The 17,227-nt window shown below is 42.5% G+C and overlaps 1 protein-coding gene across 3 annotated transcripts in view; it reads right to left on the reverse strand.

The window, feature by feature from the left end:
- Positions 1-17,227, reverse strand: part of dnah9 (dynein, axonemal, heavy chain 9) — a 155,278-nt gene that overhangs the window by 92,348 nt on the left and 45,703 nt on the right. For all 3 annotated transcript variants that reach the window (XM_027289342.1, XM_027289343.1, XM_027289344.1), the window contains exons 33-37: positions 15,759-15,915; positions 14,719-14,823; positions 9,420-9,577; positions 5,704-5,842; positions 3,057-3,344 (exon numbers count right to left, since the gene is read on the reverse strand). In XM_027289342.1, coding sequence (XP_027145143.1) covers positions 3,057-3,344; positions 5,704-5,842; positions 9,420-9,577; positions 14,719-14,823; positions 15,759-15,915 — 847 coding nt within the window. The remainder of the gene's footprint in view (positions 1-3,056; positions 3,345-5,703; positions 5,843-9,419; positions 9,578-14,718; positions 14,824-15,758; positions 15,916-17,227) is intronic.

The following is a 17,227-nucleotide window of genomic DNA, read 5'->3' on the forward strand; positions in this document are numbered from 1 at the left end:
ACACCTTTCACTATTGCCTTGAGTTCCAAACCCAACGTTTCTCCTACCTGCCCGTTTGGGTAGAGTGAGGTGAACTGTATTCAGTTGGTTAGTACAACTTGGCCACTAAATGGCTTTAAATCCTATAAACTGGATCTTTAATTGGGGGAACCTTTCAATTAAAGATCAAACACTAATCACAGACGTACATTATTTTAGGGCCTAAAATAATGTATGTCTGTGATTAGTGTTTGAAAAACCTGGACCTGGTCTAAATCAAACAGCCAATTAGGGTTAGCTCGCACATCACTAGCCAGTGAGCAGTTGGTGCAGTGAGGTGATCAGCTAGAAGACCTATCACTGTTGGGGTTGTCTGAACTACAGGAACTACAGGAGGTGTACGCTGGTGTTACAAAGTGGAGCTTCTTCCCTCACAAAGAATCAGCTTCTTTCCTCTGAGTCAGACATAACTAGCCGAGTGGAACAGAGGTCAGTTTGCTGGTTAGCTAAAACGGTTGACAACTTGACATCCCGCTTGAAGCTCAGCAAAAAGTGTGTGTCATCGGGTGGGAGGAGGGGCTTATCAGAGTGAAATGAGGCAGCAGAGAGTGGTGGAAGGTTTTTCATTTCAGCTTCCATTTCATTATGCCACTTTTCATCACAAAGTCCTCTGTCAGTCAAGACAAACAGACAAGAGACGGTAATGTGATTGGCTGTTGCTTTGGTCAGAGAGAGCAGATGGCCAATCACATAACTGTCTCATCAGTTTGTCTTGATTGACAGACTGAAGCTTATTTCATCCCCAGTTCCAAAAGGGACAAAATGAACTCAAAAGTCAGCGTGCATACTAAATAATACTTGGTTTGTGAGTGTGTTGTTGTTGTTTACTATTCTCCATCAATGCAACACACAAAAGAAATGGAGGAGCCGCCCACAGCCTCAAAACATGACAAGAAGATGTGGACGATGGTGAAAGAGCTACAGGAAGAGGAGAACCATTCAGTTTGTGAAGTCTGTTTGTGAAGTCGCAGTCTGATTGAAGTCTGTATCTGTTCTTTCTACTTGTTAATATCAAAGGGACTGACTGCACAGATATTATTAGTATGTAGTACATACTGTATACAACCAGTATGTAGTTTGGAATTGTGACTTTGTGATAAAAACATCACCATGAAACAGAGTAATTAGTAACTTGGGGAAAAAAAAATATTCAAAAAACAGAGTAATAAGCTGACATGAAACACAGATTATCTGCATTATTGTTTCATATGTTTCACTAGTCATATATATTGGATTATTTCACAATATGATGATCATATACCAGCCACACTCTACCCACCAGCATGCCCCTGTTTACAAGATATATATTGTGAGCCATAACAAGTGAATTTCCTGGTGTGGGATCAATATTTTTTTTTTATCTCATCTCATCTTATATTTTGTTTCTGTTTATTCATATTATTACTCATCATTTGTTCAACATTTAACATTAAGCCATTGTTACATAGTTTGAAAGACATCCAGTCTTTTTATTTAACTATTTTTTTTTTATTATTACTATAATTAAAAATTCTACTTTGTTTTTCCAAAATCATCCTCCATATTTTAATTTCTCAATAAATTAAACTTTTCCAGTGAATTAGTTATTTTCAATCTTCTTGTGATATGCTTGAGTGCTGTGGTCCTGAAGTTACTAAATAAATATTTATTTTTGCAGTCTGACGTGTTCTGTGTATAAAGCAGCTACAACTTTTAATCTGATTTGATTCTGTGGACAAAAGTGGCAGTGTTTCCGTGGCTTTGTTTCTCTGATTTGAATGTTGTGCTCTTTTTTTTATCTAGGTCATATGGAGACATCGGTATTAATTTGATAGAGTTAACTCCTTATAGTTTAAATACAATGGTTCTAAAAACATATGAGGAGTTTCACTTTCAGCACAGTTTCTACAGTCAGAAATATTTCATGTTGGGCGGCTGTGGCATCCCTCAAAAGTCAAGTAAACACACACACTTGACTTTTTGATGCAGCATTTTCTGTCAATGCAGGTATGTGAGGTGACACCGCAGAGAGTGTAACAGAATAACAGAGAGAGAGAGAGATTTCCTCCCAACTTCCACTCAAACACACGCACGGCCAGCTCAATCAATGCCATCGACCGGGCTCCTCACAGCTCCTACTCACCATCCATTCAGCCGGAGCGCAGGCGGCTATGCGCTGTCAAAGGCCCAAGGCTGATTACTGCTCTGATGTGGGGAGGGCTAATGCTAGCACAGGCTAGCCGCTAAAGGTATGCTTACACCTCCCCTCCCTCCCTCCCTCCATCCCTCCCCCTCTTTGTCTGAAATCAAAAGGTTGGTCGCAACAAACAAAGACAGTAAAAGTTCAGGCTCTGGGGTGGATGCTTGTTATTGACCGCTCCGCCATTCTCTCTCTATCGCTCTCGCTGTGTTTCTCCTCCTCTTTGTTTATTTCTGTGGCTGTCTCTCACAATGTCAGGGTTAAGTGGCATGGTGCAGCGCCAGCCTCCATTGATGGAGTGTTATTATGTGGTTCCCGTGTCTATTTGACCTGAGGCAGATTGCACTTATTTCCCCTGGTCCTGCGTTCATCTGTCTCTGACATATACCGCCTTCTATTGTGCATGTGTGTACGTGTGTGTGTGTGAGTGTGTGTGTGTATGTCACATAATGACTAGAATTAGGTCAGCAGCTCGGGCACCTGAACTCTCATCGTAACCAAACGCCAGCTTTCTGCAATATTTGCCCGATTCATCCAGATGCTGCAGACTTGTCTGACACTAATGTGTATTTCCCAGCGGAGCATTATGACGTGAGGTAAATAGCTTTTGGAAAGAACTAAGATAAATCTGAGTGAAAGTGCTACGGCTGTAATATCTGTCTAAATTGTTAAAGATGAAACCCCCATGTGGGGACTTCACAGACAACTTGTGATTGTGATTGCCTTCATCTTTGGCTTGTGACACTTAAATTTTTTGAGGTGTAATCAAAACACAATCCAATAAAGTGCGGCGGACGAGCGTGTCGGGAGGCTACCGAGGAAATCACATTTACCGTACCTTGAGTACAAAATTGTCCTCCGCCTGTAACTTCAAATCCAGAATGGACTCCTTCACATGCTTCTCAAAGTCCAGGTCTCTTTTCCTGGGGACATCCAGAGCGGGAAACAGGTCTCCAATCAGCCCCATGAACACGGGCATGTCATCGGTCACGATCTTCGGGATGTTGAAGTCTCTCAGAGCTCGCATCAGCACCTGGTCCTCAGCTCGGCCAGGGTCCCCCCTCTTCAACGAACCGGCCACAACCAGGACTGACTTGATGGCTCGGAGGCCCCAGTCGTAGTGGTCCTGTGAAATAAACAGAGCAGTATGTGCAGAGCTGGCAGTGACATTTAAAAGATATAGCTAATTAAAAATGATGAGCTGCGTAGGTGATCCATCTAGCATCTCAGCTGTTAATATCCTGAACCTCATCAGAGTTTATCTGTATTTTAGTTCACCACTGAGATCCATCAGTCTCCAGACAGACTAATGTTTCCCTCCAGCTGCTGACGGAAATCTGAGGAGAAACGCTCGCTCCATCATCTTAAAACATCAGGAAATGTGTCCACTGTGACATCTAAGTACCTCAGTTCAGTAAGAGGCCTGTTCTACCAATCTGTGTGCAAATAGGAAAACAAAGCAGTACTGGAACACTCTGTCAGCCCACCACTTACTGGATGGATTGTAATGAAATTTATCAGATATCTGATGCCCAGAGCATCAAACCTACCCATTGTGGTTTTCATTTATCCTGTGAAAGATCTCACAAATGTACTCGTAAGTTTGTACAGGTATTCATATTCTCCACAGGATAAACTGGAATTGTGAGATGTTAACTTTTCATCCAGCAGCAGCATCAGGACACACTTTACTTTTGTCCAGTAACTTAAGTTTATGACCAGATCTGCAAAACTATTGACATCCATATCAGCCTCCGCTGTACTCTGTGTTTAATGTAACTTAGCAAATGTTTGCATGCTAACATGCTAAGCTAAGAAAGTCAACATGGAAAACTTTACCTGCTTTAACACCATATTAGCATACTAATGCTAGCATGAAGCCCAAAGCACCTTGATAGCTTAATACAGCCTCACATACTATAGCTTATACCAGAACTAATAACATTCCCATCAGCCTCAGATGTGTGTATGATAAGCTACATGCTAAGCTAAGAAAGTCAACTTGGAAAACTTTACCTGCTTTAGCATCGTGTTAGGCAGGTACATACAAAATGACACTTTATTCGTCGCCTTCATTTTGAAGCGACTTCAATTAAATATGACGTGTGGCACAGCTGCTTTATCTGTCCACCGCCACGCCTCTTCTTAGGTCACAGGTGGCACTCTCACTCCGCCAAGCCTCCTCTCTCCTCAAGATGCATTTTTAGGGATTGAGATGTCTTTAAGATGGCATGCTTAAAATTGATTTTCAGCTCTGAGGCAGGAGGACGGAGGAGAGAGGAGACAAGGCAGCACAAAGTAGAGAAACGAGAAGAGCGCTCTGTCCTGATTATTTATCAGAAAGAATCAGTGTAATGTGTGGACTGTGAATCTTTACATCCTAAATTAGACTGGGAGCCTATCAAGCTCTTCTTCTGTGGAACAAACTCTGGAGGCAGACACCGTCAACACCTTTAAGAGTAGACTTAAGACTTTTTTTGATAGAGCATATAGTTAGGGCTGGCTCAGGTCATCCCTTAGTTATGCTGCCATAGGACTAGAGGCCTATGTGCCATCAAAGCATGTTACTGAGTTTTTCTGCTTTCTCGTTGAGTGATTGGTCGAGCATGCTGCTGTGGTCCTGCTGCCCTGACATCCACTCCATATACTATCATTATGATTATCATTATTGCTACCTTTAGTCATATCTATTCGATAGCATGACTACGTTTCACTGTGCTGTCTTAGCTGCAAGGTCAGGCGTCAGCTCGCTGGCAGGAAAAACAGCAGCGGAGTCGTAGAGCAGAGAAACTTATGTAATATTAAATCCACAATTACAGTACAAACCACGAGACAGTAGTTCTCTGAATCTGCACTGTGATTTGCAGTTTCAGCCCTTGTGAATATAGCTTACAGAAGCAGTCTGTTCATTATCATTTGACTTTGGTGCCACATAGTTGCTAATGTTGGAAAACTTGCAATGAAGCTCTGCAGCGGCTAAAGAGTGTAATTAAGGTGATATTCAAAATGTCTGAAGAAGCAGATCTTCATAAAACAGCCATAAAAAAGGAAGCAGTGTGCTATGACACTTAAATGGGCCTGCAGTCATGGGAAATTCATTCAGAACTGAGGGCTCATTAAATCGCTTACCTTACCTAAGAGGAGCTGCGCTCTAACTATTAGTCAGCACTGCAAGTGATTTCATCGCTTTTCTAAATCATTCTAATCGTGGCACAACATGTAAAACAGAGCTAAAAAAAAAGGATTAAAGGAAAATTTAGATGGACTAACATCCAAACTCCCTGCAGCTCCTTATTCATATGCATGTTAGCACTTCACCCAGACAGTTAAGTTAGCTCCTGTGTGGTGGCTCTGAGTCATTGCTTCATCAAAAGCCTCCAACAGAAAGAGAACATTGTGTCAGTTGTTCAGATTTGAAGTGGAAATAGATCTTCCGTTTTTTCAAACCGCATTAGATGTGCAACGTGGAAGAAGGTAGATAATACCTGTTTGGACAACAGCTCCTTACACAGCGTGTAGAGGGTGATGAACTTCCTGGCGAGGACGCGAGCGTTAATGAAGCCCTCTGCCACCAGCATGATTTCACAGATCAGCTCGAAGTCTGGCACCACCATGGCACACGGTCTGTGGAGAAACGGACAGACGGAGGTAAAGCTGGAGTTCAGAACTGGGAAGGAAAGAAAGGGAATCGCTGCAAATTGCACACTACAAAGAGCAGAAACGTAATGACTTTTCAGGACCTGAGAGAAACACGTGGACTAGAGCGTGAGGATTTGTTCAGATACTTACAGGTAAGGGATTATTTCAGAAAAGAAATATGGAGCTCAAAAATCTCAAAGGTGATATCTGAAATATCTCCAAACCTCAGAGAATGTCAGGACTCCTCTACCATGTACATTAGGCTCAATGGGAGAAGGAATTGAGCACTGGCATTAGGAGTGAGGAATATTAAAGTAAGGGAAGTGGCGGATACGAGGGAGCATAGAGGCCAACCATGCACATGTTTTCTGGGTATGGCCTAAACTGTGCTCGTTTTGGGATAATGTCAAAGCCACAATTAGATAGATATCCTGGGATATGAAATACCAAATAAATGCATAATTATGTACCTTAGAAACTAAATGTGTCACAGAAATGATATAGATATAGTGAAGATACCATAGAACAACAGCTAGGAATTGTAAAGCCACATTGCTGCAGGGTTGTGCGGCGGTGGGCGGTGAGGGGAGTGAGGTGGGTTGATGGGGTGCGTGTTTGTCTGTGCTGAATGTAACTGCTGTGAAACAATAAATAAAGGAAATAACTTTTTATCTCTCTGATTAAACGGCTTTATCCAGGTCGACGCTCGCTCACTCTCATTCACTGTCTATGTCTCTTAACTAAAGCGCTCTCTTTAACTAAAGTGCTTTCTCTACCAGAGTCAGATGTAGAAGCCTGGTACATGAAATAAACAAAGTCAGAACAGGTAGAGTATCAGAGTTTAGTCCATGAATCCACCTGGATAGTCTCAGACACATTTCAGGCTGACTGGAGGGTTTGTCTCTGCTATTAAATGGGAAAAATGGGTGACAATGATCTATGACAATATGAGAAACATGTATGAACTAAATACTGTATAAACCCAGGAAACCTGATTTGTATTCAACCAAAAAGAAAAGTTTTAGTTCATAATTATAAATAAGCTGTAGGATACAGCTCTGCACCTGATTTATGAAACAATATTTATGAAATTTATGAAACAACAACCGCTCCACTGAGGAAGCCATATCCACTGCACTTCACTTGAGCCTTGAACACCTGGAGAACAAGAATACGATGTTAGCTCAGCATTTAACACCATAATCCCCCAGCATCTGGTCAACAAGCTGGGCTCAGACGCACTGGGCATAAGTTCTACACTGTGTAACTGGGTACTGGACGTCCTCACAGACAGGCCCCAGTTTGTGCGGGTAGGCAACAACACATCCACCACCATCTCACATAGTACTGGCTCCCCACAGGGATGTGTTCTCAGCCCTCTTCTCTTCACACTGATGACCCGTGACTGTCGTGCACACTCAAGCACCAATCACATCATGAAGTATGCAGACGACTCGACAGCGGTGGGTCTTATCAAGGACAGTGATGAGAGGGCATATAGGGAGGGGGTGAAACTCTTCGCAGACTGGTGCAGGACAAACAACTTGGCCCTGAACGTTGAGAAAACCAAGGAGATGGTGATTGACTTCAGGAGAAATCAGCCCGTGCACGCCCCGATCCACATCAATGGGTGGAGATTGTTCATCACACAAAGTTCTTGGGGGTTCATGTGGCTGACAACCTGTCCTGGGACCTGCACACCTCCTGCCTTGTAAAAAAGGCACACCAGCGTCACTTCCTGTGGCGGTTCAAGAGGGTCCACCTCGGTCCATCCATCCTCACCACTTTCTACAGGGGCACCATAGAGAGTGTTCTGACCAACAACATCTCTCTCTGGTTTGAAAACTGCAGCGCTGCAGAGAGAAAGGCGCTGAGGAGAGTTCTGAGGTTAGCTGGATGGACTATTGGTACAACTTTTCCTACTGTTCAAGAGCTGGCCCACGGAAGATGCATGTCTAAAGCTAAAGGCATCATCAAAGACGCCACCCACCCCGGCCACTGTCTGTCTTCCCTTCTCTCCTTTGGCAGGAGGTACCACAGTCTGTGGACCAAGACTGCAAGACGACTGAACTTAGAATCAAACTAAACCCACTAATTCTCAAATTTATTGTGTGGTGTTTTTAATCTGTGAGTTTTTGCTTGTTTCGTTTTACAGTGCTGTGAAATGACAATAAAGAGATCTTGAATCTTGAACAACACACCGTGTTGCAGATGAAACACGCTTAAATGTTCAACTTCAAGTGTTTAGAAACCCCCAAAATCACTGAATCCGTGCAATGACACTCAGACTTGTAACTTTAAGTTGCATTGAAGTGCGTCTTTTTGATGAGCTGCACTTAAAATAGAGTGAGAAACACGTTGTTGTGCTTCGCTGAGGATCTTTGTCATTCCGGGTGGCAGGCGGCAGCTGCAGCGCTCAAACTCTTTTCCAGGCACAGTCTGTTTCCCGGCTTTCAGTCAGCGCTGCTCACTGTGAACTAACATCACCATGAACATGACTGTTTGCTGCTTTCTTTCTTCTTCTTGTATCAAACTTAAGTTTTTTACTGAAGAATTATTTAATGAATTATGCTTATTATTAAATTAACATATTTTGACCTCCTGAGGTACTTCAAAGTATTCCTCAAGGTGTTAAGACCCCTGTTCGATGAGTGCTGATCTACAGTACGTGTAATTCACTGAACTTGTGGACGCTTTGATACAAGTCACAATCCATCACAATTAAACGGTCACACAGCTCCTCTGTAACGTGCCACGCTGTAGATATCTTCCCTGTAGGGAAGTAACTCCTCACCTAACACTCTCTCTCTGTCTCCTTCTCTCTTTCTCTCACACACTTGTTTTGCTTGTATCAGGTGACATTTGTGGCTCTCATTATAAACAGCTTCTCCTTGACCTATTGTGGTTCAGATTTGTTCGCTACTTTGGAAAAAAGTGACTGATGTAAATGTAATCAGGGAGGTAGACGAGGATGTTTTTCATCTGAAATCCATCAAGTGAGAGAAATAAAGTGTAGATTATCATAAATTGTGTTTGTTGTTCTCACAAACAGAAATATTTTGAGAATAATATGAAGAGCAGTTAAAGGACAGTTACTCAAAATGACTATCTACAAATGTAAAAAGGTTCACTCAAGCCTATCACCTGTTTTGGTGTACAATGAACGCAAAGTTTTTTTGTTTTTGTGGCCCTCACAGAACTGAAGAATCACATTTAAAACACTATACTGTCCCTCCAATTATAACATCTGTTATAACATTTTAACACTTTATACTGAAAAAAACTGTTTTTCTGATCTGGGTGAACCCTTTAGATATCATAAAATTATGGACTCATCTGGAGGTTGATTGAAATATTGTCACGTTTCCATCTATTGATGGGTTCAATCCACCATCCATTTCTCAATCTATTTATTATGTCAAGAGAAGTAGTGGCACTCTACTTATTAGTGAATTAAATTTACATTGATGGACTAATAAAGCCACCTGAAAAAATATCAAATTAAAATAAATCATGGTGTGTTGAATTAGAGTTGTGTGACCCATGATGGACCTTGGCCTACCTGAACAGAGCCTTGAGGTTCTCCGGAAGCTCTGTCCTGCCAGCGTAGCCTGGATTCATCGTGATGAAGATGCCGACAGACGGGCAAAGATTCACCTCCTCTCCCATGAAGTTAAACCTCTGCTTCTTATCTCGAATGGCGTCCTGGATGCTTTTGACCTGCACATACACAAGAATGAACTGTCACGTTTGTGCTAGCTACTTTCTTCTCGGTACCAACCAAAACATGTCCACAACACTGCGTATTAAAAACTGCTGCTTATTGTTAAACAACACTGAACGTCTACAGCCATGCTAGCAGCTCTGTGAGGCTGCACTTAGCAAGAGTTGCTTTGAGCCACATGTTAATGTCAGTATGCTAACATGCTAACATGTAGCAAGATTCTGATGCTAGGAAGGAGTAATGTTTATCATCTTAATTTAGCAGCTTACCACGCTAAGCTAATAACTGCTAAACACAGAATTAAGTACAGCAGAGATTTTGCAAGTATTTGGCCATAAACCAAAGAATTTAAATGAATTAAAATGAATACAACGTGATAATGACACTAGAGAAAAAGTTAAAAGTACTACACTCCACATTTATCAGACTTCACACAGCTCCCTCTGGAGACACTAAAGGCTTCTTACAGCTTTTCATCACATATGCAGTAGTACTCTTGGTGGTCCCACCAAAGTTATTACAATTCATCCTGAGGGGAACGTTTATGTACAAACTTTTGTGCCAATTTATCAAGTAAATGTTGAGATATTTCACAGGAAGTCAAAAGTTTGACTTTCAGCACTAGAGAAAAAAATCAGGGGGCCACCAAAGTCAGTAGGAATCACACTCTGGGGACCATGAATGTTTGTACAAAATGTCATGGCAATCCATCTAATACTTGTTTAAATATTTCAGTCTGAACCAAGGTTATAGATCAACCATCCTAACTACTTTGCTGGAGCTAAAAATCATTTTGGAGAAACTAAAGTTTATTTTATTGGCACTACTTTTAAATGTTTTAAAGCGTACCTAATCCTAGTCTCTGTCTTTTAACACTACACAACTAATAAAACCCAGGATGTAGCCACAGAAAGTTTATCACTGATTAGCATATCATTAATATCACTAAGCACATACCAGAGTTAATTTGTAACAGGCTGTCAAATTGTTATGCGATATGCACCTTTTTCTTTTAGGGACATATTTTCATCAATAAAATGAGCATGCTATCAGCCAGGGTTTACTGGATGGATGAACTGCCAAGGCTCCGTTTGTCTGCATCATGATTGAATGAGATATCAGAAATGAACTTTGTGTGTGTGTGTGTGTGTGTGTGTGTGTGTGTGTGTGTGTGTGTGCGCGTGTGTGTGCGCGCGTGTGTGTGTGTGTGTCTTGGCCTAAAACTCGGAGTCCCAGTCTGTAAGAGGCTTTATGAATTTAACATGCGTGTGGTAAAAGAGCGGAGCGAGTCGACAGCTGGAAAGAGGAGGAACATCTCTTCATGGATGAGTACTCGGCTACAGATCACTCAGTCATACTAAGACAACAGGGAGAGGAGGGGTGGAAGAAAATAAAACAGCAAAAACAAACAGTGCAGCTGCAGCAGAAAAAAAAAGAACAAAAGTTTTCATGGGAACATCAGCGGGACTTGTTTTTTTATGTGAAATGACAGCGGGCCACCACGGCTATCCTACAGGGACACGAAGAGAAGTAAAACAACAAAAACACATTTTTTTAAAAGTTCAAGATCTGACACGCTTCTGAAAAGTGTGATCCATGGGGGTTCGGCTCTACTCTTTGCTGTCTCTTTGAATGTACAGGCTTGTGTTTGGCTGCAGCAGAGGCAGAACTTCACCAATTTATCTCCATGTTGTTATGTCTGGCCGCCTTCTGTTTGTCTCTGCTTTATTTAATGTAGAACCCGTCCCGCCACCTGTGTTAGCAGAACCCGACCGGCAGCCGAGTATGTCGGTGCTGCTCCCTCTTTAAGAGGATGGATTAGGTGTGTTTCGCCACGGTGAGGGATGGCTCGGCGTTGGCTCCACTGAAGCAGGCTGAGCGCCGGAGCAAGCTGCCAGCTGTCACAGCAGGAGTTTGACGCTCCTCTGTTCTCAAGGTCTACTCCTCCACGTATAAGCCACCGTGATTTATTATTCATTGCGCCACGCAACACCTATTCATTCTTCTGGCACTTTAAAATTCTCTAAGCACTGTAGACTTCCACAGCTTATAGAAGAAGGCTGCTTGACTTTCATTGTTGCTTAAGAGCGATGGAAGGGAAGGGCACTGAAGTAAGCGTTGAGTCTAGCGATGAATAATGATCCTTTGAGGAGCTCTATCTCCATTATCATCAGGATCATGATCAGCCTCCTTATCAACTGTATACATTTTGCTGTGACAGTATCGCACCTGCATGAAGATAGTGTCTGGGGCAACAGCATGCAGGATTTCAGTACACCAGAGAGACTAAAGAAACCACAGAGAGAGGCTCTGTTTGATCCAAGATAACAGAATGCAAAACAGCAGAACAGCTAGCATCAGCTGAAACGCACAGAATATGGCTGATTTCTCAAAAGACTCCTGTAATCAAAGGGCTAGCTTCTGTAGGTCGCCCAGAGTATACACTGTTCAGTGTGCACAGTATATTTCCATTCGCTTTAGTCTTTTTTTAACTTTACGTCACTACACATCAAGTGGAGGTAGAGGAGGAGAAGGAAGGCAAAGTCATATCCGTGATTCATGATCCATTCGATCATCCAGGAGCTCAAAGAGCTCGCGTTATACTGAGCTAATGATAGAACTTAGAATGACAAGATTTAAACCTGCATCCACTGCTTTTTCTAGCCAGGACCGACTTCACAGCAGCCACTTGACATGAAATAGTATAGTCAACGCCAAGAGGCAACCTCTGGCAGAAAATAAAGCCAATGCAGTTCCTCAAACAGCCATTTGAGGCTGGCTACAGAAGCGAGTCAGTCTCCATAAGTCCCCATGTTAAAATGTCCAACTTCACAGCAGAAATAAACAGCCTGGTACAAAAAACTGTTTTGGTCTCTATACCTAATTTCCCCGTTCAAACATCTAAGTGAACCATGCCCAACAGCAGCACCCGGACTCTGTCTGACCTGAATAGAACTGGAGTTTGGAGTTTTGTTTCTGTCCACCTAATGGATACAAGTCAATACTTTTAGACTTTTAGCTCTGTTTTTGGTCTCCACCAATTCCTGCATCTTGGACTCTTAACTGGAGGTATATTCACCAGCTAGTTGCTAACTTTGTCTGTCTTGGGGCTGGGCAGTAGTGAGATATCTGTCCTAAGATTCTTGGCTCCTGAATTTTCTATCTTGAAGGTTAATTTATCATTTAACACACACAGTGTGTACTGTAAAAAGGTATTATGTCTGGAGGATTGTGGAGGAGTGTCAAAGCCTGAGGTTTGAAGCTGCTCTGTAGTCTGGTGGTATGACAGTGGATACTTCTGTACCACTTGTCAGACGGCAACAGGGTGAACAGGCTGGCTCTTTTGGGCAGATGTGCAGGCATTTCACCTCACCGATATGACTGATGTCTCAGTAGATGTTCACCTGCTGTGATGTTTCCAGTCAAGATGTTTTCCATCACTCTTCTGTAAAAGTTAACAAGAAGCTGGCACTGGAATTCTGCTCTTAGAAGTTTCTTCAAGAAACACAGCTGTTTCTGTATATGAAGTGTGATGGCCATGACAGCTTCTCTGTGATGCTGAGGATTCTAAACCTGCTCCACCTCAGCTCCACTGATGTATGACTGGGTGGGGTTCTCTCCAAATTATCTATTTTTTTATTTGATTGTGCAGGTAAAAATAATAATATGTGCTCCTTCTTTCACCATTGTTACCCATTGAAAAGGGGTCTACATTCCAATGACTCTCTTCCGTCTCCTGTCTAATTAATATGATTGGGATTGACAGGGTCAGTGAGTCGGCTCGACACCTGATAACTGATGACAGAAAAATGGTATTTCGGCTCATTAAGACCAGACTGGAGCTTTTTTATGCAGTCATAGATTCGTGATTACAGTCATCTAAAAGTGTGTCTGTTTCTGTTTGTTACATTATCAAAAGACTCTTATGGAGATAAATATTCATTATTGTGACCTAAACTTCTACAAATGAGATAGAGGCCCAGAGGCGCCAACACTTGATTTCTTTTCTGCACTTGTATTCAGTCACAGAACATAACAGAGACACTCTAAATTACTTCCCAGCACCATGAGGCAATCCCAGTGGCCCTGACTGATTTTATTAAATTGTTATTAAGTTAAAATGATTACTGTTGTCTGGATGCAACAACACACTGCATCTGTGTGTGTGTGTTTGTGTGTTATTACGGAAGAATGTTACCTCACTGCAGACTAAAAAAAGGGGGGTGAAAAAGCTTTTAAGGAGCCATTAGGACTTCTGTAAGGTTATGATGTCACAACTTTCCCGGCTACAATCCATTACCTGTGGTTGGCCTGGTCGCGTGTCACTTCATATCAAAGAGACAACACTCAACACAAAAAGCTGTGTTCTTTCTACAGCTGTGAGATGTGAAACTATACTGATGTTTTTTGGTTTCTTAATATGTCTGATTATGGATATCAACACTCAAATATGAGACCTTTAATACAATATGTGGGACGGATAAGAAATCATAGGCTATAGGCTAGAGATAAAGATAAAAAACTCTGAGTGGACGATTTGGTGTCAGTCAAATCTGGCTGACAGATCTGAAAGACTGTAACTCGACAGAGATGATTCACAAATACAAAGAGTTTGTTAATCGAACCACATTTGCAAATCGAAAGCATACTCAGACTGCAAACACTGAGCCAATACTAATTCAACCTTCTTTTTTTGTATCTCGTCCTCCGGGAGCTCGCAGCTCGTCCATTCAGACTTGCTGTTATTAGTGCTGAAAGATGCGAGCGTCGTGACCGTCTCTGCAGGCGAGCAAAGGAGCTGGTTTTTCCATCCTTGACTCTCAAATCAGATCAGAGAAGGCTCCAATTATGAAGAAGCTCTACGGTGCAAAGGTGCCGGTGTGGTGGATTAGTCTTATAGCTGCAGCAATTTATGCTCGCAATCGGTGATGAAGAGGCTATTTACTTCGGCGGTGATGTTTTCAAGGGCTTATTTTCACCGCAACTTGATTTGGATAAGACCACTTCTCAAATGAGAAGAAAAGTCACATTCCACCCACCCGGGGTGAAAATACACACAAGCTGCCATCACAATGATGTTTTAACCTGAAAGGGATTTCGGGAGCAGCTGAGGCGGAGGTACTGAATCTGTTCTTACCTGTACGGCCACCACGGACAGCACCTCCACCGAGATCCTGTTAAATTCATCAAAGCAACCCCATGCCCCCGTCTGAGCCAGGCCTTTGTAGATGTTCCCACAGGACTGGTGGACAGAGAGAGACAGAGACAGATATTCAGATGGACACAGCGGGACAAGTCGGAGAGGCGGGCCTCACAGGTGGAGACCCTATGTGACTGACGGATAAGGCGTGCGGCGAGGCAGACACAGTCGTTATCGCCAATTAGACAGAACCGCGGCGCAGCAGGCTGAGAGTAGGCGCATGATAACAGGATGATACATAAACAAGGCCTTGCTCTAATAAAAACAAGGCGTTGATGGCAAAAAGGGAAAGGCTGAAATGTCTGCCACCCACATTTTACTTCTCCCAACGCAGACTTTACAGCAGGTGAACAGCCCTCCGGAGAGCAGCTGGACCACGATGAAGCAGCCAGCTGACTTCTCTTTCCAATTACAGGGCCGAGGAAACCTTCTCTGACGCAAACCGGAGCTGACTGGAGGATTGATTCAACTCATGTGTGTGTGTGCGTGACTGAATGTGAATAACAGTGTGGGGCTTTGAAAGCAGCTTCTAATGCCTGTGTTCCTCCTGGAGTATATTAACACTTCTCTCTGACACGTTGTTGCCGTGTGTATAGCCGGGGGTTGTGTACGCCTCTATACTGTAATGACGCCCCTGTGAAGATTATGTTTATGTCTCCCTTAGGCACTCAGTATGCAGAAAGTGTGTGTGTGTAAGGGTATACAAGAGTGCATAATAAAGCAAGGTGGATTCTGGGTACGGGGAGGGCATTTTGACGAGGTCTAGCAAAGAAATCAGAATCAGAGTTTAACTGATCAGTTTCTCTTTCAAGGTGGAAGCAGACAGACGGCAAAGATAAGAGGATGGAGATGAAAAGAGGAGCGCGTGAAGGCGGGCTGACGACTTTAATGACAAACACGGAGCATATCGCTGACAAAGGCAGAGATGAATGGAAACATGCTGAGAGTGCACGAGAGCTGCGTGCGCGCTCGCTCACCTTGTAGTCCATCTGCTCAGAGCAGTTGAATACGTAGACCATTATGCCCAGAGCTCTGCCCAGGTCTTTGGTAGTCTCGGTCTTCCCTGTGCCGGCGGGACCCGCCGGAGCTCCGCTCATTGTCAGGTGGAGGGACTGGGTCAGGGTGATGTAGCACCTGAATGTACACAAGACACACGTATGATCCACCAACGAGGAGCCAAGCACTGGAACTTTTTGAGTTATCTATCTATGTCAGATTACTTTAGAATATCAAAACAAATGTGATGTAATCTGATTACTTTTTTAACACAAGTAATCCTTTAACAATGTAACTGTAATCTAATTCTAACTGCAGTTCCGGGAACTTTTTCTCTGCAGTTTACACTTTTTCTATGGAGTCCAAAGAAGTGCCATCAGAATATTAATAGAAGATTATTTTCAAACAATCACATAAATCAAACAAGAATCAAAGAAAACATTTGTTAATTTAGATCGGTGATCAATATTAAATAAATGTACATTTAAAATTGAATAATACGACTTCAGTTAGCTTCAATTTAGTGACTATATTTAAAATGAATTATTCATTCATTACCTAAACTATAGCTGGACCTTTTGGGAAATATGATCATCTTTCTTTCTTTTTATCTTTTTGCTTACATGCAGGCATGATGGTAAGATCATGTCTGTGTCTACGGTATGGAGAAAGGAGGTTAGCTTAGCATGTGAAGTGATAGCAGTGTCTGCTATCAGAGTCTTGTTGCTGTGTGTTGTTTGTTTGATCTGTACACACACAGAAATGGGAACATTTCCGTGGCTGTAGAGGAAGTACAACAGGTTCTGTGAAGTGTGTTGGCTGGTTGCCTGGCAACTTCACTGTGACAAAACCAGGAAGTCGACTGCTCAGTTTGAGAGGCGTTTATACGTGTACTGTGGAATTTCCCGTCTTTATGCTAAGCTAGTCTTACTCCATCTTGAGAAACCGTCTTTAAACCACCAAGTGTGGAAAAATATTTTTTTAGAATGAAGTTTAAATGGAGTGCAAAATCTGTAAACAAACAAACATAGATGATTCAACATAGAGTCAGAGTGCACATTCAACAGGTGGAGCACTGAGAGCTGAGGATCATCAACAGCGGGCTAAAACGGCTGCACGTACTGCATTCAGTAAGACAATATGCTGAAGACAACACAGATGGTGCACTTCAAAGAGGAATTCAACTCCAATACGACCACATCATCTCATAAGTATGAGAACAATTTGAAAGAAAATACCCATTTATGATTCATTATCTGTGTTCAAAGTCTCAGTTCAAACTAAATAGCAATATACAGTGAATCATTTCAAAGTCCTGGCAGACGTTTAGTTAAAATCTCCCCATCAGGATGATGAAAATGATTCCATTCCACTTTAAAGAAATTCGTCCTGGAAAAAGTGCCACTCCAAAAACTGCACCCGGCCGTAAACAGCGCCAGTGACTGAGTTG

The sequence above is a fragment of the Larimichthys crocea genome, chromosome XVI, assembly GCF_000972845.2.
Source record: "Larimichthys crocea isolate SSNF chromosome XVI, L_crocea_2.0, whole genome shotgun sequence".
NCBI classification, from domain to species: Eukaryota; Metazoa; Chordata; class Actinopteri; family Sciaenidae; genus Larimichthys; species Larimichthys crocea.